General features: G+C 52.5%; 1 protein-coding gene across 1 annotated transcript; it reads right to left on the reverse strand.

Annotated features, from left to right (window-relative positions):
- Window positions 1-343: 343 nt before the first annotated feature.
- Window positions 344-26,124, reverse strand: LOC129715975 (obscurin-like protein 1; the record flags this gene model as incomplete). The annotated part of the gene is made up of 9 exons (XM_055665861.1): window positions 26,002-26,124; window positions 20,370-21,477; window positions 17,608-17,877; window positions 10,563-10,823; window positions 8,177-8,497; window positions 7,228-7,267; window positions 5,684-5,952; window positions 2,549-2,824; window positions 344-619 (listed from the first exon to the last, which is right to left on the reverse strand). Coding segments are annotated over exons 2-9 (2,770 nt in total), but the record flags the coding sequence as incomplete, so codon positions are not given.

Raw genomic sequence — 26,124 nt, forward strand, 5'->3', positions numbered from 1 at the left:
GAGAAGAGGAGAGAAAGAGAAGACGAGAGAGAGAGAGAGAGACAGAGAGAGACAGAGAGAGAGAGAGAGAGACAGAGAGAGACACAGAGAGAGAGATTTGCTTTGCTCCACATTGCAGCAGTTCCATGTGTGTTCACCACCTCAGCTGAATGCCAGGCGTGGGGAGATTGCAAACTTCACGTGGGTCCACCCTGTTACGACTAGTGCAACCAACCCGGGCGTGTACAAACAAATAGATCAACTAGAACCAGTTGGCGTACAACGTTAGTCCGTGTACACCACACACAAACAGAGGAAGAATTTGAACGCCAGTGTAGATGTGGATCAGACGGTCGCTCCCTACCTGATACAGTAACACAGAAAGTCACGACACTGTCGGCGGTGTGGCAGGTGTACTGTCCGGAGTCGGATGTCCGGCTAGACTGGACGACCAGCCTCCTCGTCTGTCCTGACGTCTCCAGGGTCAGCTGGTCACTGGGGCCGAGCTCCCGGCCGTCCTTGGACCAGTCGACACGGGCATCGGCTCTGGACACCCGGCAGCTCAGGTCGATGGTGTCGGGCGCAGTGACCAGCAGGTCCCTCTGTGTCCCCGGGGTCAGCGAGATGGTCACGGGCGCAGCTGGCACGGGCGGTCAAGGGGAAGGGGGCAGTGAACACGGGCGGGCATCTCTCTGTCTGTCTGTACCGTCCCATCAAACGCTCCCGCCCCCCCCTCCCACCCCCCTCCATCCCATTCACCCCCCCATCCTCCACCCCCCCCATGAATCCATCCCTCCATCCCATCCATCCCTCCATCCATCCATCCATCCATCCATCCATCCATCCATCCATCCATCCATCCATCCATCCATCCATCCATCCATCCATCCATCCATCCACATACTCCATTCATTCATCCATCCATCCATCCATCCATCCATCCATCCATCCATCCATCCATCCATCCATCCATCCACACTCCATTCATTCCTTCATCCATCCATCCATCCATCCATCCATCCATCCATCCATCCATCCATCCATCCATCCATCCATCCATCCATCCATCCATTCCTCCATCCATCCATCCACCACCCCTCCATCCATCCATCCATCCATCCATCCATGCATCCATCCCTCCACCCATCCACCACTCCATCCATCCACCCAGCCATCCATCCATCCATCCATCCATCCATCCATCCATCCATCCATCCATCCATCCATCCATCCATCCATCCATCCATCCATCCTCCTATCCAGCCCTCCATCCATCTATATCCATCCATCCATCCCTCCATCCATCCATCCATCCATCCATCCATCCATCCATCCATCCATCCATCCATCCATCCATCCATCCATCCATCCATCCATCCATCCATCCATCCATTCCTCCATCCATCCATCCATCCATCCATCCATCCATCCATCCATCCATCCATCCCTCCTCCATCCATCCATCCATCCATCCATCCATCCCTCCATCCATCCATCCATCCATCCATCCATCCATCCATCCCTCCCTCCATCCATCCATCCATCCATCCATCCATCCATCCATCCATCCATCCATCCATCCCTCCATCCATCCATCCATCCATCCATCCATCCATCCATCCATCCATCCATCCCCCCTCCATCCCCCACCCCCCCATCCCCTTCCCCACCCATCCCATTCCCAACTCTCTCCGCCCCCCTCCCATCCTTCCCCTCCTCTCCACCCCACTCCCCCTCCCCAACTCCCTGCAGCCCGATCCAACGTCCTGGCGATGAGTTCCACAGATTCACCACCCCGTTGCCTAAAGAAACTCCTCCTCATCTCCTTTCTAAAGGTGCGTCCTTTTATATACTGTGGCTGCGGCCTCTGGTCCTAGACTCTCCCACTAGTGGAAACATCCTCTCCGCATCTAACCCTTGTGAGGGAGGTTAGTCTTAGAATAAAGGGGAGGTCATTTAAGACTGAGGTGAGAAGAAATGTTTTCACCCAGAGAGTTGTGCACCACATCTGGAGTATTGTGTACAGTTTTGGTCTCCTAATTTGAGGAAGGACATCCTTGTGATTGAGGCAGTGCAGCGTAGGTTCACCAGATTGATCCCTGGGATGGCGGGACTGTCATATGAGGAAAGGTTGAAAAGACTAGGCTTGTATTCACTGGAGTTTAGAAGGATGAGGGGGTGGGATCTTATAGAAACATATAAAATTATAAAAGGACTGGACAAGCTAGATGCAGGAAAAATGTTCCCAATGTTGGGCGAGTCCAGAACCAGGGGCCACACAGTCTTAGAATAAAGGGGAGGTCATTTAAGACTGAGGTGAGAAAAAACTTTTTCAGTTGTGAATTTGTGGAATTCCCTGCCACAGAGGGCAGTGGAGGCCAAGTCACTGGATGGATTTGAGAGAGAGTTAGATAGAGCTCTAGGGGCTGGTGCAACCAACGGGGCGTGTACAAACAAATAGATCAACTAGAACCAGTTGGCGTACAACGTTAGTCCGTGTACACCCACACACAAGCAGAGGAAGAAGCTGAACGCCAGTGTAGATGTGGATCAGACGGTCGCTCCCTACCTGATACAGTGACACAGAAAGTCACGACACTGTCGGCGGTGTGGCAGGTGTACTGTCCGGAGTCGGATGTCCGGCTAGACTGGACGACCAGCCTCCTCGTCTGTCCTGACGTCTCCAGGGTCAGCTGGTCACTGGGGCCGAGCTCCCGGCCGTCCTTGGACCAGTCGACACGGGCATCGGCTCTGGACACCCGGCAGCTCAGGTCGATGGTGTCGGGCGCAGTGACCAGCAGGTCCCTCTGTGTCCCCGGGGGCAGCGAGATGGTCACGGGCGCAGCTGGCACGGGCGGTCAAGGGGAAGGGGGCAGTGAACACGGCGCGGCATCTCTCTGTCTGTCTGTACCGTCCCATCCAAACGCTCCCCCCCCCCCCTCCATCCCCTCCATCCTCCCATCCATCCCCACCCCCCCTCCATCCCCCATGTCCTCCCCCACTATCCCCCTGTCCCCACTACCCCCCTCCATCCCCCTGTCCTCCACCACCACCCCCCCCTGTCCTCCACTACCCCCCCCCTCCATCCCCCTGTCCTCCACCACACCCCCCCTCCATCCCCCTGTCCTCCACCACCCCCCATCCCCCTGTCCTCCACTACCCCCCCTCCATCCCCCTGTCCTCCACCACCCCCCCTCCATCCCCCCTGTCCTCCACCACCCCCCCCTCCATCCCCCTGTCCTCCACCACCACCCCCCTCCATCCCCCTGTCCTCCACCACCCCCCCCTCCATCCCCCTGTCCTCCACTACCCCCCCTCCATCCCCCTGTCCTCCACCACCACCCCTCCATCCCCCTGTCCTCCACTACCCCCCACCCCCCTCCATCCCCCTGTCCTCCACCACCCCCCTGTCCTCCCACCCCCCCCATGCATCCCCCCCATCACCCCACCCCCCCCATCCCCTTCCCCACCCATCCCATTCCCAACTCTCTCCGCCCCCCTCCCATCCTTCCCCTCCTCTCCACCCCACTCCCCCTCCCCAACTCCCTGCAGCCCGATCCACCTTCCTGGCAATGAGTTCCACAGATTCACCACCCCGTTGCCTAAAGAAATTCCTCCTCATCTCCTTTCTAAAGGTGTGTCCTTTTATATACTGTGGCTGCGGCCTCTGGTCCTAGACTCTCCCACTAGTGGAAACATCCTCTCCGCATCTAACCCTTGTGAGGGAGGTTAGTCTTAGAATAAAGGGGAGGTCATTTAAGACTGAGGTGAGAAGAAATGTTTTCACCACCCCTCCATCCCCTCCACCCCCCAGCCCCAACCCCCTTCCCCCCGACCCCCCGATCCCGTCATCACCCCCACCCACCGCCCCATCCATTCAAACAGTCACCATGTCAGAGGTTATTGGGGAGAAGGCAGGAGAATGGGGCTAGGAGGGAGAGAGATACATCTGCCATGATTGAATAGATAATAGACAATAGGTGCAGGAGTAGGCCATTCGGCCCTTCGAGCCAACACCGCCATTCAATGTGATCATGGCTGATCATCCCCAATCAGTATCCCGTTCCTGCCTTCTCCCCATATCCCCTGACTCCGCTATCTTTAAGAGCCCTATCTGGCTCTCTCTTGAAAGTATCTAGAGAACCGGCCTCTGAGGCGGAGAATTCCACAGACTGCTCCAACATGGGGAACATGTTTCCTGTCAATTGCGTGTCCAAACCCTTAACATGGTGGGGTGGATTTGATGGGCCCGAATGGCCTCATTCTGCTTGATGGGCTGAATGGCCTGATGTCAGGACTTTCATATGAAGAAAGACTGGATAGACTCGGCTTGTACTCGCTAGAATTTAGAAGATTGAGGGGGGATCTTATAGAAACTTACAAAATTCTTAAGGGGTTGGACAGGCTAGATGCAGGAAGATTGTTCCCGATGTTGGGGAAGTCCAGGACAAGGGGTCACAGTTTAAGGATAAGGGGGAAATCTTTTAGGACCGAGATGAGGAAAACATTTTTTCACACACAGAGAGTGGTGAATCACTGGAATTCTCTGCCACAGAGGGTAGTTGAGGCCACAGTTCATTGGCTATATTTAAGAGGGAGTTAGATGTGGCCCTTAAATATAGCCAATGAACTGTGGCCTCAACTACCTTCTGCGACAGAGAATTCCAGAGATTCACCACTCTCTGTGTGAAAAATGTTTTTCTCATCTCGGTCCTAAAAGACTTCCCTCTTATCCTTAAACTGTGTGACCCCTTGTCCTGGACTTCCCCAACATCGGGAACAATCTTCCTGCATCTAGCCTGTCCAACCCCTTAAGAATTTTGTAAGTTTCTATAAGAACCCCCCTCTCAATCTTCTAAATTCTAGCGAGTACAAGCCGAGTCTATCCAGTCTTTCTTCATATGAAAGTCCTGACACCTCAGGGGTTATGGAGAGAAGGCAGGTACAGGATACTGAGTTGGATGATCAGCCATGATCACATTGAATGGCGGTGCTGGCTCGAAGGGCCGAATGGCCTACTCCTGCACCTATTGTCTATGTTTCTATGAAAGGCCAGTGTGGGAATGGGAGGGGCAGTTGCTGTTAGACGGGCCGAACGTCCATATATAACCATATAACTATATAACAATTACAGCACGGAAACAGGCCATCTCGGCCCTACAAGTCCGTGCCGAACAATTTTTTTTCCCTTAGTCCCACCTGCCTGCACTCGCACCATAACCCTCCATTCCCTTCTCATCCATATGCCTATCCAATTTATTTTTAAATGATACCAATGAACCTGCCTCCACCACTTCCACTGGAAGCTCATTCCACACCGCTACCACTCTCTGAGTAAAGAAGTTCCCCCTCATGTTACCCCTAAACTTCTGTCCCTTAATTCTGAAGTCATGTCCCCTTGTTTGAATCTTCCCTACTCTCAGTGGGAAAAGCTTTTCCACGTCAACTCTGTCTATCCCTCTCATCATTTTAAAAACCTCTATCAAGTCCCCCCCTTAACCTTCTGCGCTCCAAAGAATAAAGACCTAACTTATTCAACCTTTCTCTGTAACTTAGTTGCTGAAACCCAGGCAACATTCTAGTAAATCTCCTCTGTACTCTCTCTATTTTGTTGACATCCTTCCTACAATTACAACTTATTCCTTACAACTTATTCAACCTTTCTCTGTAACTTAGTTGGGGTGGGTGGTCCGGGCGGTCTCACCTTGGACGTAGAGCAGGGCGGAGTCGCGCACGCCGTGGGCGATTAAAGTGACCTGGGCCTGGTTGTCCTCCAGTGCCGCCCGGCGGATGCAGAGGGAGTGCCGGCACTGGTCCTGCCCGACGGCAAAACGCTCGTCATCCTGGATTTGCCGGCCCTGCACGTGCCACGTGCCCATGAGCCGCGCCGTCAGCTCCACGGCAAACTCAGCGTCAACGCCCTCCGTCACCGACACATCATCCAAGTGGTGGCGGATACGGGCTGCCGGGGTACTGAGAGAGAGGGGGAAAAAAGAGAGGGGGGGGGGGAAGGGGAGGGGAGGGAGAGAGAGGGAGAGGGGGAGAGGGGAGGGAGAGAGAGGGAGGGGGAGGTGGAGAGAGAGGGAGAGGTGGAGGGGGGGAGAGGAGGAGAGAGGGAGAGGTGGAGAGAGAGAGAGGGAGGGGGGAAGGGGAGGGAGAGAGAGAGGGAGGGGAGGGAGAGGAGAGGGGGTTGGGAGAGGGAGATAGGGAGAAGGGGGAGAGAGAGGGGGGAAGGGGAGGAAGAGAGAGAGAGAGAGAGAGAGAGAGAGGGGGGGGGGGAGGGGTAAGAGATTGTGACCACGACAGTAACCTCACCCCGTCCCCAATTCCCCACCACCATAGAAACATAGACAATAGGTGCAGGAGGAGGCCATTCGGCCCTTCGAGCCTGCACCAGCACCGCCATTCATTGTGATCATGGCTGATCGTCCCCTATCAATAACCCGTGCCTGCCTTATCCCCATATCCCCTGACTCCACCAGCCCCTAGAGCTCTATCTAACTATCTCTTAAATCCATCCAGTGACTTGGCCTCCACTGCCCTCTGTGGCAGGGAATTCCACAAATTCACAACTCTCTGGGTGAAAAAGTTTTTTCTCACCTCAGTCTTAAATGACCTCCCCTTTATTCTAAGACAGTGTGGCCCCTGGTTCTGGACTCGCCCAACATTGGGAACATTTTTCCTGCATCTAGCTTGTCCAGTCCTTTTATAATTTTATATGTTTCTACAAGATCCCCCCACTCATCCTTCTAAACTCCAGTGAATACAAGCCTAGTCTTTTCAATCTTTCCTCATATGACAGTCCCGCCATCCCAGTAGAGAAACTGCGCGTGGAGAGAGAGGAGGGGATTAGATAGAGAGAGTGGCCACTGCACTAACGTTTAAGAAAGAACTGCAGATGCTGGAAAAATCGAAGGTGGACAAAAATGCTGGAGAAACTCAGCGGGTGAGGCAGCATCTATGGAGCGAAGGAATAGGTGACGTTTCGGGTCGAGACCCTTCTTCAGACTGATGTGGGGGGGGGGAAGAAGAAAGGAAGAGGCGGAGACAGTGGACTGTGTGGGAGCTGGGAAGGGGAGGGGAAGGAGGGAGAAATCAGGGACTGCCTGAAATTGGAGGAACAGCCCCTCATATTTCGCTTGGGTAGTTTACACCCCAGCGGTATGAACATTGACTTCTCCAATTTCAGGTAGTCCCTGCTTTCTCCCTGCTTCCCCTCCCCTTCTCCCCATTTTTATCGACCACTACAGTAACCTCACCCCCTCCCCAATCTCCCAATCCTGCGTCACTGCGGGGGGGAGGGGGAATTCATGAGGTTATACTGTAAGTTATAGGAGTAGAATTGGGCCATTCGGCCCATCAAGTCTACTCCGCCATTCAATCATGGCTGATCTTCCTCTCCCTACTAGCCCCATTCTCCCCAATAACCTCTGACATGTAAACCATTCCTCCCATTCCCACCCCCTCCCCTCCCCCTCACTAACCCCACCTACTCCCCCCCCCCCCCCCCCACCCCCCCCCCCCCCCCCCCCACCCCCCCCACCATCCCGCCCATCCCCCCCCCCCCCCACAGCCCAAATGCTTTCAGAGAGAGCTAGATAGGGCTCTTAAAGATAGCGGAGTCAGGGGGTATGGGGAGAAGGCAGGAACGGGGTACTGGTTGGGGATGATCACATTGAATGGCGGTGCTGGCTGGAAGGGCCGAATGGCCTCCTCCTGCACCTATTGTCCATTGTCTATGTATCTATGTACCCTACCCTATCATTGTCCCTGCCCCCTCCCCTCCCCCCACCATTGAATCATTCTTCCCCCACCCACCCCCCCTCAATATAACCCCCCCACAATATAACCACGCCCACATTATAACCACGCCCCCATATTATAGCCACGCCCACATTATAACCCCGCCCATATTATAACCCCGCCCACCTTATAACCCCGCCCACAATATAACCCCGCCCACATGATAACCACGCCCATATTATAGCCACGCCCACATTATAACCACGCCCACATTATAACCACGCCCACATTATAACCACGCCCACAACATAAACACGCCCACCTTATAACCACGCCCACATTATAACCACTCCCACATTATAACCCCGCCCCAATATAACCCCGCCCACATTATAACCCCACCCATGTTATAACCCCCCCACATTGTGATTCTAACCCCGCCCCCCCCACTCACCAAGATGCACGGTCCCGGGGAAGAGCGTGGAGCCGCCGCGACCGTAGGCGTTGACGGAGCAGACACGGAAGCGGTACTGCGCCTCGGCGGGAACGCTGTCGCCCAGCACCTGTACGGGGCCGCAGGTCTCGGTGGTGACGCACTGCAGCCACTCCTCGGCCCCCAGCTCCTGCCGCTCCACCACGTAGCCCGTGGCCCCCGCCGGCCCCTCGCCATCGCCCTCCGCCGGTGCTGGCGGCCCCCACTCCAACCAGGCTGCGTTCACCCGCTCGCAGCCCAGACGCACCTTCACCGGAGGTCCCGGCACCGACCGGCTCCTGCCTGCCCAGCGGGGAAACAAGAACAATGGCACGTCGGGGAATAACTCAACGGGACGGGCGGCATCTCTGGGGAGAAGGAATGGGGCGACGTTTCGGGTCGAGACCCTTCTTCAGACGGAGAATCGGTGGAGTTGGAGATACAGAGATAAGAATGTGTCAGGTGTGAAAACGAGACATCAAAGGGTGCGGAGGTCAAGAAAAATAGATCATTGTTGGAGTTTAGAAGGATGAGAGGGGATCTCATTGAAACATATTAGCTTTTTAAGGGTTTGAACACATTAGGGGCAGGAAACATGTTCCTGATGTTGGGTGAGTCCAGAACCAGGGGCCACAGTTTACGAATAAGGGAGTAAGCCATTTAGAACGGAGACGAGGAAACACTTTTTCTCACAGAGAGTTGTGAGTCTGTGGAATTCTCTGCCTCAGAGGGCGGTGGAGGCCGGTTCTCTAGATGCTTTCAAGAGAGCTGGATAGGGCTCTTAAAGATAGCAGAGGAAATGTCTTTCCTCAGATTAGGAGACCAGATTAGGTGACGCAAATCTACACCTCACGCGGGCGGGACGAGTTTGTAAGCCGCCCCTTAGGATACGGGGATTTTGTTTGAACCATCTGTACGCCCCTGTAGCGTTTCGGGAACTGTATTATTCAGTCATCGCGTGGTAGTGTGTTTATTCTTATAGGACACCGAGATTTAGATGTGTTTCCCGCCTATTTCTACAAGGAAAGATGTAGATTGGTTAAGTTACTTATTACCCAATGGAGTGCTTTATTATTAGAAGTTCTGCCTACTACACGGTCGATATTATCCCGAGTCTCCGCTACTACTCAGCTGCAGTGTGATATACACTGTAGTACCATGATGGTGGGTACTGATGAAGCCGAATTTTAGTTAAAAATATAAGAAGATATTAAATTGGTTTCTGGGCTAGCTTACAGCTTATATTTAGTGTCAAATTAGGCTTGCCTTAGGTTGGGGTGTGTGTGTGAGATAATAAATCCTATAACATTGTCTCCCAAGTGAGGAAGTGACAGAGAGGAAGAGAGACATAGCTGGTCACATCTTTGAAGTGAGATGCCATAAACCAAATGACCAATGTTTATTCTCTAGAGATACTCTCTAGAATTTAGGAGATTGAGGGGGGATCTTATAGAAACTTACAAAATTCTTAAGGGGTTGGACAGGCTAGATGCAGGAAGATTGTTCCCGATGTTGGGGAAGTCCAGGACAAGGGGTCACAGCTTAAGGATAAAGGGGGAAATCCTTTAAAACCGAGATGAGGAGAACTTTTTTCACACAGAGAGTGGTGAATCCCTGGAACTCTCTGCCACAGAGGGTAGTTGAGGCCAGTTCATTGGCTATATTTAAGAGGGAGTTAGATGTGGCCCTTGTGGCCAAGGGGATCAGGGGGTATGGGAGAGAAGGCAGGTACGGGATACTGAGTTGGATGATCAGCCATGATCATATGAAGGGAATGGCGGTGCAGGCTCGAAGGGCCGAATGGCCTCTACTCCTGCACCTAATTTCTATGTTTCTATGTTATGGGGGAGGAGGCAATAAAGGAAGAGAGACATAGCTAGTCACATCTTTGTGAACAAATGGCCTATGTTTATGAGGGACCAAGTGACAGAGAGGAAGCAGCGAAAAGAGCTAGGGTGATCTCTTTGGAGATAAAATGACCTAAAGCAAATGGCCAATGTTTTTAGTTTATCTTGTACCATGTAAACAAAAGGCCTTTGATGTGATGCATTCTGTGGAAACCTTTTCCTGTACCTCTGACCATGACTAATGTCTGTGGAATGTGCTAAGGGGACAAAAAAAACCCTATTTAAGGCGATGTAATTCTGTTGTGCAGAGAAGGGGACTGAGGACAGTTGAGTGTCTACATTGGTCACTTAGCTGGAATTCTCCCTCCCTTCCATCGGCTGATGTTAAGTAAAGTTTTGAACTGGTCTACCAAACAGTTTGTGTGGTGTCTGTTTAGTAAGAAGCGAACCTGTTTAGTAGTTAAGAAAAGTAACTTTTTCAGTAGCACGGGGTCACCTGAAAGAGAGGGGTAGGGACTCACCTTTGACCTTCAGCTGGCATGTCGACTTGGACTCGCTGATGACGAAGGTGACGGTGCCCGCATCCTCCGGGCCGGCATTGACCAGGACCAGGATGTGGGTCTTGCCGAAGGATTTGATGATGGTCTTGTGGGTCTCGCGGAGGAGCTCCCCGTCCTTGTACCAGCGCACGTCCACACCCGCCTCGTCCAGCTCCACGCAGAACGCAGCGTTCTCCCCCTCCACCACGGACAGCTTCCGCGGCAACCTCTTCACGATCTTGCCTGGGTGGGTAACACAGGGGCAGCGGGTGAGTCACGGGAGTGGTGGCCACTTGGCGTTTCTGCAGCCATACATTACAAACCATATGTTAGCTTTCATTGCTAAAGGATTTGAGTATAGGAGCAGGGAGGTTCTACTGCAGTTGTACAGGGTCTTGGTGAGACCACACCTGGAGTATTGCGTACAGTTTTGGTCTCCAAATCTGAGGAAGGACATTATTGCCATAGAGGGAGTGCAGAGAAGGTTCACCAGACTGATTCCTGGGATGTCAGGACTGTCTTATGAAGAAAGACTGGATAGACTTGGTTTATACTCTCTAGAATTTAGAAGATTGAGAGGGGATCTTATAGAAACTTACAAAATTCTTTAAGGAGTTGGACAGGCTAGATGCAAGAAGATTGCTCCCGATGTTGGGGAAGTCCAGGACAAGGGGTCACAGCTTAAGGATAAATGGGAAATCCTTTAAAACCGAGATGAGAAGAACTTTTTCCACGCAGAGAGTGGTGAATCTCTGGAACTCTCTGCCACAGAGGGTAGTTGAGGCCAGTTCATTGGCTATATTTAAGAGGGAGTTAGATGTGGCCCTTGTGGCTAAGGGGATCAGGGGGTATGGAGAGAAGGCAGGTACGGGATACTGAGTTGGATGATCAGCCATGATCATATTAAATGGCGGTGCAGGCTCGAAGGGCCGAATGGCCTACTCCTGCACCTAATTTCTATGTTTCTATGTTTCTAAACAAATAGACCCAAGACACAGCATAATTTACATAAACATCCATCACATCGCTGTGATGGAAGGCCACTCTCCATCACAGGCCATCTCTCCACTGCACTCTCCCCCCCCCCCCCCCGATGTCAGAGTCAAAGTCAAAGCCCCCAGCTGGCGATGGCGATTGTCCCGCGGCCATTAAAGCCACGCCGGGTGGTGCGAGGTCGCACACCGGGTTCTTGATGTTGGAGCCCCCGGCGTGCGCTAGCAAAGTCCCGCGGCCATTCCGAGCAGCGCGGGGCAGTGATGTCAGGCCCCGCTCCAGGAGCTCTTCGACCCCGCAACTCGGGCGGGAGAAGTCGCCGTTGCGGGAGCCCTGAAAAGCGGTCTCCCTCCAGGGACCCGCGGGCTCCCGGTGCCGCCGTCCGCCAGACCCGCAGTTGCAGCCTCCGAATCTCCGGAGGTCGGGCCGCAGCTGCAGCAGCAGCGCTCCACCACCGCTCCACCCACTCCGGGCTCGGCCAGCTCCGCGACGGTGAGGTGAGTCGTCGGCACCAGAGCCCCCGGTCTTCTCCTGTTGGAGGCCGCTCCTCGTTGCAGCCCCAACGACAACAGAGACCCGACAAAAAAAAGGTTGGGTCTCCCGTGCTGGGAGAGATTTAAAAGTTACCCCCTCCCCCCCACACACACACCCCAACAAAAAATAACAAAAACTACATAGAAACATAGACAAAAAATAATAAAAACGCAGACGGGCTGCAGAGGCCGCTGCTGACGAGAGTCGCGCCGCCTACCGAATTATGGCCATTTGCATTTAAATTTTGTCTACCCGTCGCTGGGATTTATCACCTAGTCTGAGGCATGTTTTACTCATTACTACGCTCATTTCAAGATTAAAATAAACTTCATAAAAGACGAACAAGTACATATTATTAAAAATAAAAGGATTTAGAAACATAGACAATAGGTGCAGGAGGAGGGCATTCGGCCCTTCGAGCCAGCACCGCCATTCAATATGATCATGGCTGATCATCCCCTATCAATAACCCGTGCCTGCCTTCTCCCCATACCCCTTGACTCCACCAGCCCCTAGAGCTCTATCTAACTGTCTCTTAAATCCATCCACTGACTTGGCCTCCACTGCCCTCTGTGGCAGGGAATTCCACAAATTCACAAAACTCTCTGGGTGAAAACGTTTTTTTGAAATCCTCTTGTTATGAAATCCCTTGACGGACTTGCCCCCTCGTATATCAAACATCTTCTAACCCACCATTCTAGAAACATAGACAATAGGTGCAGGAGTAGGCCATTCGGCCCTTCGAGCCTGCACCATTCGCCATTCAATATGATCATGGCTGATCATCCAACTCAGTATCCCGTACCTGCCTTCTCTCCATACCCCCTGATCCCCTTAGCCACAAGGGCCACATCTAGCTCCCTCTTAAATATAGCCAATGAACTGTGGCCTCAACTACCCTCTGTGGCAGAGAGTTCCAGAGATTCACCACTCTCTGTGTGAAAAACGTTTTTCTCATCTCGGTTTTAAAGGATTTCCCCCTTATCCTTAAGCTGTGACCCCTTGTCCTGGACTTCCCCAACATCGGGAGCAATCTTCCTGCATCTAGCCTGTCCAACCCCTTAAGAATTTTGTAAGTTTCTATAAGATCCCCTCTCAATCTCCTAAATTCTAGAGAGTATAAACCAAGTCTATCCAGTCTTTCTTCATAAGACAGTCCTGACATCCCAGGAATCAGTCTGGTGAACCGTCTCTGCACTCCCTCTATGGCAATAATGTCCTTCCTCAGATTTGGAGACCAAAACTGTATGCAATACTCCAGGTGTGGTCTCACCAAGACCCTGTACAACTGCAGTAGAACCTCCCTGCTCCTATACTCAAATCCTTTTGCTATGAAAGCCAACATACCATTCGCTTTCTTCACTGCCTGCTGCACCTGCATGCCTACTTTCAATGACTGGTGTACCATGACACCCAGGTCTCGTTGCATCTCATCCTTTCCCAATCGGCCACCATTTAGATAATAGTCTGCTTTCCCGTTCTACCTCCAGGTCCCTCAGTTCTGGACTCGCCCCACTTGGGGATTTGTTCTACAAAATCTGGATTTATTGAAAAGGCCGCACTCAATGGCCTAGAAGTCCGCGTACGGCCTTAAGGCCACAGGTTCCCCACCCCTGATCTAGACTGTGGAACAGCTTCCCTCTCCTCATCAGAACTGCCCCCACCATCGACTCCTTTAAGTCGAGGCTCAAAACCCCTAGTGTGTTTGAGTCCCTTTGAGGAACCGCTGGAAAGGTTTATGGGGTCTGTATTAGAAACATAGAAACATAGAAATTAGGTGCAGGAGTAGAGGCCATTCGGCCCTTCGAGCCTGCACCATTCGCCATTCAATATGATCATGGCTGATCATCCAACTCAGTATCCCGTACCTGCCTTCTCTCCATACCCCCTGATCCCTTTAGCCACAAGGGCCACATCTAACTCCCTCTTAAATATAGCCAATGAACTGTGTGGCCTCAACTACCCTCTGTGGCAGAGAGTTCCACAGATTCACCACTCTCTGTGTGAAAAAAGTTCTTCTCATCTCAGTTTTAAAGGATTTCCCCTTTATCCTTAAACTGTGACCCCTTGTCCTGGATTTCCCCAACATCGGGAACAATCTTCCTGCATCTAGCCTGTCCAACCCCTTAAGAATTTTGTAAGTATTGTTAGGTGTGTAACATTGTGTGTGGCACGTTAGTAGCTGTACTGATGAAAAGCACTTTGGTCAACGTGAGTTGTTTTAAAATTAGCTATACGAATAAAATTGACTGACTGAACCATCTTGGGCAAATCTGGGATAAGGCAGATAAAAATGCTGGAGAAACTCAGCGGGTGAGGCAGCATCTATGGAGCGAAGGAAATAGGTGACGTTTCGGGTCAAGTTCCTTCTTCAAAGTGATGTGGGGGTGGGAGGAGGGGGAAAGAAGAAAGGAAGAGGCGGAGACAGGGGAGCTGGGAAGGGGAGGGGAAGGAGGGAGAAAGCAGGGACTACCTGAAATTGGAGAAGTCAATGTTCATACCGCTGGGGTGTAAACTACCCAAGGCGGAATATGAGGCGCTGCTCCTCCTCCAATTTGCGGTGGGACTCACTCTGGCCACGGAGGAGGCCCAGGACAGAAAGGTCGGATTGGGAATGGGAGGAGGGGGAGTTGAAGTGCTGAGCCACCGGGAGATCAGGTTGGTTATTGCGGACCGAGCGGAGGTGTTCGGCGAAACGATCACCTAACCTACGCTTAGTCTCCCCGATGTAAATCAGCTGACATCTAGAGCAGAGGATGCAGTAGATGAGGTTGGAGGAGATGCAGGTGAACCTCTGTCGCACCTGGAACGACTGCTTGGGTCCTTGAATGGAGTCGAGGGGGGAGGTGAAGGGGCAGGTGTTGCATTTCTTGCGGTTGCAACGGAAAGTGCCCGGGGAGGGGGTGGTACGGGAGGGAAGGGAAGAATTGACAAGGGAGTTGCGGAGGGAGCGGTCTTTGCGGAAGGCAGATATGGGGGGAGATGGGAAGATGTGGCGAGTGGTGGGGTCACGTTGGAGGTGACGGAACTGACGGAGGATTATTTTTTGTATGTGACGGCTGGTGGGGTGAAAGGTGAGGACTAGGGGGACTCTGCCCTTGTTGCGAGTGCGGGGATGGGGAGAGAGAGCAGTGTTGCGGGGTATGGAGGAGACCCTGGTGCGAGCCTCATCTATGGTGGAGGAGGGGAACCCCCGTTCCCTGAATAGTGAGGACATTTCAGATGTCCTGGTGTGGAACGCCTCATCCGTGGAGCAGATGCGGCGTAGACGGAGGAATTGGGAGTAGGGGATGGAGTCCTTACAGGAAGCAGGGTGGGAAGAAGTGTAGTCTAGATAGCCATGGGAGTCAGTGGGTTTATAGTGGATGTTGGTCAGAAGTCTATCACCTGCGATGGAGATAGTGAGGTCAAGGAATTGTGTTGAAGTGTCGGAAATTGTGTTATGCAAATAAATATATTATTATTATTAATATTATTCTACCATTTTGGAGCCACATGCTGGAATATGACATTAAATTAGACTAAAATGTACTTAACAAGAAGAAGTCTGGATGGATATCTCACTGTTTTGCTATTGAGGGAGCCCAGCGTAGGTTCACCAGGTTAATTCCCGGGATGGCGGGACTGTCATATGCTGAGAGAATGGAGCGGCTGGGCTTGTACACTCTGTGGAGTTTAGAAGGATGAGAGGGCACCTCATTGAAACATATAAGATTGTTAAGGGCTTGGATACGCTAGAGGCAGGAAACATGTTCCCGATGTTGGGGGGAGTCCAGAACCAGGGGCCACACACAGTTTAAGAATAAGGGGTAAGCCATTTAGAACGGAGACGAGGAAACACTTTTTCTCACAGAGAGCGGTGAGTCTGTGGAATTCTCTGCCTCACAGAGGGCGGTGGAGGCCGGTTCTCTGGATGCTTTCAAGAGAGAGCTAGATAGGGCTCTTAAAGATAGCGGAGTCAGGGGATATGGGGAGAAGGCAGGAACGGGGTACTGATTGGGGATGATCAGCCATGATCACATTGAATGGTGGTGCTGGCTCGAAGGGCCAAATGGCCTCTCCTCCTGCACCTGTTGTCTATTGTCTATTTTCTCAGCATATGACAGTCCCGCCATCCCGGGAATTAACCTTGTAAACCTACGCTGCACTCCCTCAATAGCAAGAATGTCCTTCCTCAAATTAGGGGACCAAAACTGCACACAATACTCTAGGTGTGGTCTCACTAGGGCCCTGTACAACTGCAGAAGGACCTCTTTGCTCCTATATTCGACTCCTCTTGTTACAAAGGCCAACGTGCCATTGGCTTTCTTCACTGCCCGCTGTACCTGCATGCTTACTAATGTCCTTCCTCAAATGAGGGTAGCAACCTGAACCCCAACAGGGAGGTCGCCTTCTTGCTATTGAGGGAGTGCAGCGTAGGTTCACCAGGTTAATTCCCGGGATGGCGGGACTGTCATATGCTGAGAGAATGGAGCGGCTGTGGGCTTGTACACTCTGTGGAGTTTAGAAGGATGAGAGGGGATCTCATTGAAACATATAAGATTGTTAAGGGCTTGGACACGCTAGAGACAGGAAACATGTTCCCGATGTTGGGGGAGTCCAGAACCAGGGGCCACACACAGTTTAAGAATAAGGGGTAGGCCATTTAGAACGGAGACGAGGAAACACTTTTTCTCACAGAGAGTTGTGAGTCTGTGGAATTCTCTGCCTCACAGAGGGCGGTGGAGGCCGGTTCTCTGGATATTTTCAAGAGAGAGCTAGATAGGGCTGTTAAGGATAGTCAGGGGATATGGGGAGAAGGCAGGAACGGGGTACTGTTTGTGGATGATCAGCCATGATCACATTGAATGGTGGTGCTGGCTCGAAGGGCCAAATGGCCTACTCCTGCACCTATTGTCTATTGTATATTGTCTATTTTCTCAGCATATGACAGTCCCGCCATCCCGGGAATTAACCTGGTGAACCTACGCTGCACTCCCTCAATAGCAAGAATGTCCTTCCTCAAATTAGGGGACCAAAACTGCACACAATACTCCAGGTGTGGTCTCACTAGGGCCCTGTACAACTGCAGAAGGACCTCTTTGCTCCTGTACTCGACTCCTCGTGTTATAAAGGCCAACAGGCCAAAACTGCACACAATACTCCAGGTGTGATCTCACTAGGGCCCTGTACAACTGCAGAAGGACCTCTTTGCTCCTGTATTCGACTCCTCGTGTTATAAAGGCCTATAAAGCAGCATCTATGGAGCGAAGGAAATAGGCAACGTTTCGGCCCGAAACCCTTCCGGGTTTCGGCCAGAAACGTTGCCTATTTCCTTCCGGGTTTCGTCCCGAAACGTCGCCTATTTCCTTCCGGGTTTCGTCCCGAAACGTTGCCTATTTCCTTCCGGGTTTCGGCCCGAAACGTTGCCTATATCCGAATGGCCTCTACTCCTGCACCTGTTGTCTATTGTCTATTGCCTTCTCTACAGATGACAGACACCACGTAATGGACTGCTCACCCTTGACCGCCAGCTCAGCCACGCTCCTCCCTCCCTCTCTCATCTGGCAGAGGTAGACGCCATCGTCATCCATGGTCACGTCGTTGATGGTGAGCCGGCGTAGAGCGCCCCGTTGCTCGATCACGTACTTGGCGCTGGGCCGGAGCCTGCGGTCCTCCAGGTACCAGGCGGATGGGACCGAGCCGGCCGGCACCTCGCACTCCAGCACGGCCCGCTCGCGTTCCCTCACCTCCACGTCCCGCAGCTGGCTACGGAACTTGGTCTGAGGTTCTGTGGGGAGATCGCAGCAGATGTGGTCAATGTAACACATACACACACAGAGAGAGTGCTGGAGTAACTCAGCGGGTCAGGCAGCATCTGTGGAGAACATGGATAGGTGACGTTTCACAGAGTGCTGGAGTAACTCAGCGGGTCAGGCAGCATCAATCAAGCGAAGGAAATAGGCAATGTTTCGGGCCGAAACCCGGAAGGGTTTCGGGCCGAAACGTTACCTATTTCCTTCGCTCCATAGATGCTGCTGCACCCGCTGAGTTTCTCCAGCACTTTTGTCTACCTTCGATTTTCCAGCATCTGCAGTTCCTTCTTAAACAGTCTCTCGATAGAATCGTGAAGCTGGCTGGCGGGTGAAGATAGACACAGAGTGCTGGAGTAACTCAGCGAGTCAGGCAGCATCTGTGGAGAACATGGATAGGTGACGTTTCACAGAGTGCTGGATGAAGTAAGTGCTGGGATAGTGACAGAGACACAGAGGGAGCCAGAGAGAGAAAGACAGAGATACAGTGACATAGACAGAGAGAGAGATATACATGGGACTGAGAGAGAAAGGGAGACAGAGGTGGAGGGACAGAGAGGGGGGGAGACAGCACAACAGAGAGATAACGGTGAGAAGTTGCTGCGGGAGAGACACACAGTGAGAGAGATAGAAAGGAAGTGGCAGGGAAACTGAGAGAGGGAGAGAGAGAGAGAATGAGGGAGATACATAGAAAGAAACAGTGAGAGAGAAAGATGCAGAGACAGAGAATCTAGAGAGTGATGCAGAGGGGGAGAGAGATGGGAGAGGGGGAGGGGGAGAGAGATGGAGAGAGGTGGAGGGAGGGAGAGAGAGAGAGGGGGTGAGTGTGGGAGGGAGAGAGAGAGAGAGAGAGTGTGAGTGAGAGAGAGGGAGAGAGAGAGAGAGAGAGAGATGAGGGAGAAGAGGGAGAGAGAGAGAGAGAGTGGGAGGGAGAGAGGGAGAGAGAGAGAGAGAGAGGAGAGAGAGAGAGAGAGAGAGAGAGAGAGAGAGAGAGAGAGAGAGAGAGAGAGAGGAGGGAGAGAGAGAGAGAGAGAGAGTGGGAGAGAGAGAGAGAGAGAGAGAGAGAGAGAGAGAGAGAGAGAGAGAGAGAGAGAGAGAGAGAGAGAGAGAGTGAGAGAGAGAGAGAGAGAGAGAGAGAGAGAGGTGTGAGAGAGAGGAGAGAGAGAGAGAGAGTGTGATGTGGGAGGGAGAGAATGGGAGAAGAGAGAGGGAGTGTTGAGTGAGAGTGAGAGTGAGGAGGATGAGAGAGAGAGAAGAGAGTGTGATGTGAGGAGAGAGGAGGAGAGAGAGAGTGAGAGTGTGTGAGTGTGGGTGAGAGTGAGTGGAGAGAGAGTGAGTGAGTGTGTGTGAGTGAATGTGGAGTGAGTGAGTGAGAGGGGGTGAGGTGTGGGATTGAGTGAGTGAGTGAGTGAGTGAGTGAGTGAGTGAGTGAGGTGAGTGAGTGAGTGAGTGAGTGAGTGAGTGAGTGAGGTGAGTGAGTGAGTGTGAGTGAGTGAGTGAGTGGGTGAGTGAGTGAGTGAGTGAGTGAGTGAGTGAGTGAGTGAGTGAGTGAGTGCGTGAGTGAGTGAGTGAGTGAGTGAGTGAGTGAGTGCGGTGAGTGAGTGAGTGAGTGAGTGAGTGAGTGATGTGAGTGCGTGGTTGAGTGCGGTGCGTGTGAGTGAGTGAGTGAGTGAGTGAGTGAGTGAGTGAGTGAGTGAGTGAGTGAGTAGGTGAGTGGTGAGTGAGTGAGTGAGTGAGTGAGTGAGTGACGTGAGTGAGTGAGTGAGTGAGTGAGGAGGGGGGTGAGTGAGTGAGTGAGTGAGTGAGTGAGTGAGTGAGTGAGTGAGTGAGTGAGTGAGTGAGTGAGTGAGGGGGCGAGTGAGTGAGTGAGTGAGTGAGGGAGCGAGTGAGTGAGTGAGGGAGTGAGTGTGAGTGAGTGAGTGAGTGAGTGATGAGTGAGTGAGTGATTGAGTGAGTGAGTGAGTGTGAGTGAGTGAGTTAGTGAGTTAGTGAGTGAGTGAGTGAGTGAGTGAGTGAGTGAGTGAGTGAGTGAGTGAGTGAGTGAGTGAGGGGGCGAGTGAGTGAGTGAGTGAGTGAGTGAGTGAGGGGGTGTGAGTGAGTGAGTGAGTGAGTGAGTGAGGTGAGTGAGTGAGTGAGTGGATGAGAGTGAATGAGTGAGTGAGTGAGTGTGGCTGAGTGAAGAGTGAGTGGGTGAGTGACAGAGTGAGAGTGGGTGGGTTAGTATGTGGGTTTGAGTGAAGTGGGAGAGTGGATGAGTGAGTGAGTGAGTGGGTGAGTGAGTGAGTGAGTGGGTGAGTGAGTGAGTGAGTGAGTGAGTGAGTGAGTGAGTGAGTGAGTGAGTGAGTGAGTGAGTGAGTGAGTGAGTGAGTGAGTGAGTGAGTGAGTGAGTGAGTGAGTGAGTGAGTGAGGGAGTGAAGGGGAAGGGGCGAGTGAGTGGGTGAAGGGGCGAGCGAGTGTGTTGCGGATGTACCTGTGATGTGCAGCAACACTGAGCTGAGCGTGTTGCCGGCAGAGTTGGAGGCAGCGCAGGTGTAGAGTCCACCATCGCCCGGCCTGCAGTAGAGCATCTTCAGGTTGAAGTAGCCGTCCCGGTCCTCGTAGAGGAGGTGGCGCCTCCCCGCGGCCACGGGCTCGCCGTCCTTGCACCAGTAGATCTCGGGCTTGGGCTTCCCGGTCACACGGCAGCGAAACTTGGCGTGCTTGCCCTGGCACACGGCGAATCCCTTCACCTTGACCGCGGCCCGGCGCGGCGCTCCCTCCCGGCGCGGCGTTCCCTCCGGGGAGTCCACGGTCATCGTCGTCGTCGGAGGAGGAGTCGTCATCGTCATCGTCGTCGTCGGAGGAGGAGTTGTCATCGTCGTCGTCGGAGGAGGAGGATGAGGAGGAGGAGGGGGAGGGGGAGGGGGCTGGATCTGCCCGGGGTCCACCAGAAGAACGGCCGCTGCCATAGACTGGCCGTAGACGTTGGCGGCCCGGCAGAGGTAGACCCCCGCATCTGGCGGGCGCGCGCCAAAGATCTTCAGGTGGTGCCAGCCTTCGCCCTCCTCCCGACCAACACTGTAGTGGCCGCTCTCGAAGATCTGGCCCAGTTCCCGGCCGTCCTTGTCCCAGGTCACCGTGGGCGGAGGGTTGCCGCCCAGACGTCCCGCGAAGACCACATCGTCTCCCCGTGAGACCCTGGCGGAGCTGGGCCGGACCAGGAACGTGGGCTTGTCGCTGCATCCTCCGCCCTCGCGCACCCGTAGCGTGGCAGCGGCGTAGGTCTCGCCCACCGCGTTCTTGGCCTTGCAGACGTACTGGCCGCTGTCCTCCAGACGGGCCTCGGTCACCACCAGCTGGTAGACGCCGCTGTCCTCCAGCAGGCGGTGGCGGGCCGAGGGGAGGATGCGGGACTTGTCGCGCTCCCACACCACCGTGGGCCGGGGATCGCCCGCGATCTGGCACTTCAGCACCGCGTCCGCGCCGTCCGGCACCGTGTACGTCCTGGGGTACGCCACGAACCGGGGGGCTCCGCCAAACACGTCCATGCGGGGGGCTAGCAGGGACCAGGCTGGGCCGAGCGGCCTCCTAGTCTCCAACTGTTGGGGCAAAAACATGTGTTTTATCATTAATGTTTGATTACAAGTTAGAACAAGTTAGGGCTTCATTACAACATTAGTATAATAATTGTTATATGTTATATGTTATGTTAAATGGCTTACCCCTTATTCTTAAACTGTGTGTGGCCCCTGGTTCTGGACTCCCCCAACATCGGGAACATGTTTCCTGCCTCTAGCGTGTTCAAACCCGTAACAATCTTATATGTTTCAATGAGATGCCCTCTCATCCTTCTAAACTCCACAGAGTGTACAAGCCCACAGCCGCTCCATTCTCTCAGCATATGACAGTCCTGCCATCCCGGGAATAACCTGGTGAACCTACGCTGCACTCCCTCAATAGCAAGAATGTCCTTCCTCAAATTAGGGGACCAAAACTGCACACAATATGGTTCTGGACTCCCCCTAGAATAATAATAACATTGTGCATTTGTTCCTACCGGGGACCAAACATTGGGAGAAGAATGGAACACAGGGGAGAGGCAAGACTTTGCCTTCCATCGCAGTGAAGAGGAGATAATAATATTAATAATAATATATTTTATTGTCATTGCAGATTTGGCATGCAGCTTCCATCCGACGTCATAACTTAAATAACTAATATAATTTAGATTTAGATACCCCGAGAACATGGACTGTAAAAAGAACATTACAACATATAGTATAGAAGCTGGGATGAAATGTTAAAATTGTACAAGGCATTGGTGAGACCAATTCTGGAGTCTGGTGTACAATTCTGGTCGCCCAATTATAGGAAGGATGTCAACAAAATAGAGAGAGTACAGAGGAGATTTACTAGAATGTTGCCTGGGTTTCAACAACTAACTTACAGAGAAAGGTTGAACAAGTTAGGGCTTTATTCTCTGGAGCGCAGAAGGTTAAGGGGGGACTTGATAGAGGTCTTTAAAATGATGAGAGGGATAGACAGAGTTGACGTGGAAAAGCTTTTCCCACTGAGAGTAGGGAAGATTCAAACAAGAGGACATGACTTGACAATTAAGGGACTGAAGTTTAGGGGTAACATGAGGGGGAACTTCTTTACTCAGAGAGTGGTAGCTGTGTGGAATGAGCTTCCAGTGAAGGTGGTGGAGGCAGGTTCGTTTTTATCATTTAAAAATAAATTGGATAGTTATATGGACGGGAAGGGAATGGAGGGTTATGGTCTGAGCGCAGGTAGATGGGACTAGGGGAGAATATGTGTTCGGCACGGACTAGAAGGGCCGAGATGGCCTGTTTCCGTGCTGTCATTGTTATATGGTGATATGATTATTAATGTTTAGTGTTTTCCGAGCCATTCCTAACTGTCACGGTGTGTCATGTTGTTACTTGTGGGCAGAGTACCAAGGCAAATTCCTTGTATGGGAATACTTGGCCAATAAACGCACTTACTGACTTAAAAACGTGGAAAGGCAAACGTTTCAACCTCCTAACGATAGCGGAGTCAGGGGTGACCACACCTGGAGTATTGTGTGCAGTTTTGGTCCCCTAATTTGAGGAAGGACATTCTTGCTATTGAGGGAGTGCAGCGTAGGTTCACCAGGTTAATTCCCGGGTTGGCGGGACTGTCATATGCTGAGAGAATGTGGAGCGGCTGGGCTTGTACACTCTGGAGTTTAGAAGGATGAGAGGGTATCTCATTGAAACATGTATAAGATAGTTAAGGGTTTGGACACGCTAGAGGCAGGAAACATGTTCCTGATGTTGGGGGAGTCCAGAACCAGGGGCCACACACACACAGATTAAGAATAAGGGGGAAGCCATTTAGAACGGACACTTTTTCTCACAGAGAGCGGTGAGTCTGTGGAATTCTCTGCCTCGGAGGCCGGTTCTCTGGATACTTTCAAGAGAGAGCTAGATAGGGCTCTTAAAGATAGCGGAGTCAGGAGATATGGGGAGAAGGCAGGAACGGGGTACTGATTGGGGATGATCAGCCATGATCACATTGAGTGGCGGTGCTGGCTCGAAGGGCCGAATGGCCTCTACTCCTGCACCTATTGTCTATTGTCTATTAGAAACATAGAACATAGAAACATAGAAATTAGGTGCAGGAGTAGAGGCCATTCGGCCCTTCGAGCCTGCACCGCCATTCATTATGATCATGGCTGATCATCCAACTCAGTATCCCGTACCTGCCTTCTCTCCATACCCCCTGATCCCCTTAGCCACAAGGGCCACATCTCTCATCATATGACAGTCCCGCCATCCCGAGAATTCACATTGAATGGCGGTGCTGGCTGGAAGGGGCCGAATGGGGGAGTCAAGAACCAGTCCTGAGAAGATCAGGTGTTTGTGAGTTGGTCTCCCCCTGATGTGGTCTTCATCACAGTCTAGTTTAGAGATACAGCGCGGAAACAGGCCCTTGGGCCCACCGCACCCGACAAGCGATCCCCGCACGCTAATACTATCCCACACACACACACTAGGGGACAATTTACATTTACACCAAGCCAATTAACCTACAAACCTGCACGTCTTTGGAGTGTGTGGGAGGAAACCGGAGCGCCCGGAGAAAACCCACGCAGGTCACGGGGAGAGAACGTGCAAACTCCGTACAGACAGCACCCGTAGTCGGGATCGAACCCGGGTCTCTGGCGCTGTGAGGCGTATCTCCACCCTATCACCACTCTAATGAAACACTCTAATGCTTTCTAATGTCAAAAATTCATTTTATAGCTTCTTTCTAATAATCGAACACATTCTAAAGTTATACCACCCCAAGTTAGATCGAAAACACTCTCACGCTCAGTATTAACCCCCAAAAACTCTCTGATTCTTTAATAACCCCCCCAGATAGATTCAGGGGATTTAGATATTCTCTATTAGATATAACACCAGTTACATTTGATAGCCCGTCTTAAGGGCCAGTCCCAGCAGCGAGCGCGACCAAACCGGACGCGGGGGGCCGCGGGGAGGTCGAGTGAGTCCGAACGAGTCGACGTGAAGTCCGCGGGAAGTTCGTGCTCGGCGTACGACGTCAAGATGCGCGCCGTCAATGCAGCTGCGGGCCGGCGGCCCGTTCCTGCGCGGAATTTTTGAACACGGTCAGTTTTTTCAGAGCCCCGCGCGATGTCGGGACCACAACGCCACACGGCTCCGCCGATCGAAGCGGGACCGGCCCCGCGCGAGGCCGTACGGCTCAAGCGACCACGTTAGGTCGCGCTCGCCGCGTGGAGTCGCATGCTCGTGGGGCCGGCCCCATTTACATCCAATAGCCTCTAATTCAGTCTATTGGCCACCGTCGGATCTGATACCCACGTCACAAGTTGCCCCACCCGATCCTAAAGCTCTTAGGGCTAAAGGAGTAAGGGGATATGGGGAGAAGGCAGGAACGGGGTACTGATTGGGGATGATCAGCCACGATCACGTTGAATGGCGGTGCAGGCTCGAAGGGCTGAATGGCCTCTACTCCTGCACCTATTTTTTGTGTTTCTATCCCCTCCTCTCCTCTCCCCTCCCACTCCCTTTCCCTCCCCATCCCCTCCCCTCCCCTCCTCTCCCCTCCGCTCCCATCCCCTCCCCTCCCCTCCCCTCCCCTCCCCTCCCCTCCCATCCCCTCCCCTCCCCTCCCCTCCCCATAACTACACATCCTTACCCAATGCACCTCTCCCCCTCCTCCCTTCAGTCCCACTTTGATATTACCCCCCCCCCCCTTAGGTGCAGGAGTAGAGGCCATTCGGCCCTTCGAGCCTGCACCGCCATTCAATATGATCATGGCTGATCATCCAACTCAGTATCCCGTACCTGCCTTCTCTCCATACCCCCTGATCCCTTTAGCCACAAGGGCCACATCTAACTCCCTCTTAAATATAGCCAATGAACTGTGTGGCCTCAACTACCCTCTGTGGCAGAGAATTCCACAGATTCACCACTCTCTGTGTGAAAAAAGTTCTTCTCATCTCGGTTTTAAAGGATTTCCCCCTTATCCTTAAACTGTGACCCCTTGTCCTGGACTTCCCCAACATCGGGAACAATCTTCCTGCATCTAGCCTGTCCAACCCCTTAAGAATTTTGTAAGTTTCTATAAGATCCCCCCTCAATCTCCTAAATTCTAGCGAGTATAAACCAAGTCTATCCAGTCTTTCTTCATAAGACAGTCCTGACATCCCAGGAATCAGTCTGGTGAACCGTCTCTGCACTCCCTCTATGGCAATAATGTCCTTCCTCAGATCTGGAGACCAAAACTGTACGCAATACTCCAGGTGTGGTCTCACCAAGACCCTGTACAACTGCAGTAGAACCTCCCTGCTCCTATACTCAAATCCTTTTGCTATGAAAGCTAACATACCATTCGCTTTCTTCACTGCCTGCTGCACCTGCATGCCTACCTTCAATGCATTTTGTTGTCTCTGTACTGTACACTGACAATGATACAGTACAGATCCTAGACAATGATCCTAGACACAAATCCTTTTGCTATGAATCACATTGAGTGGCGGTGCTGGTGCTGGCTGGAAGGGCCGAATGGCCTCCTCCTGCACCTATTGTCTATTGTCTATTGTCACTCACCGATAAATTCGTTGCCGCTGTGGGGAGCGTTTATCCCAGCTGGATAATCCTCTGTGTGTGTGTGTGTCGATTTTCCCTCAGACTGTCCCAAAGCCCACAGTGTCTCGGTGGAGGTCTGGTCTG

Source organism: Leucoraja erinacea, unplaced genomic scaffold (assembly GCF_028641065.1).
Source record: "Leucoraja erinacea ecotype New England unplaced genomic scaffold, Leri_hhj_1 Leri_1568S, whole genome shotgun sequence".
Lineage (NCBI taxonomy): Eukaryota > Metazoa > Chordata > Chondrichthyes > Rajiformes > Rajidae > Leucoraja > Leucoraja erinaceus.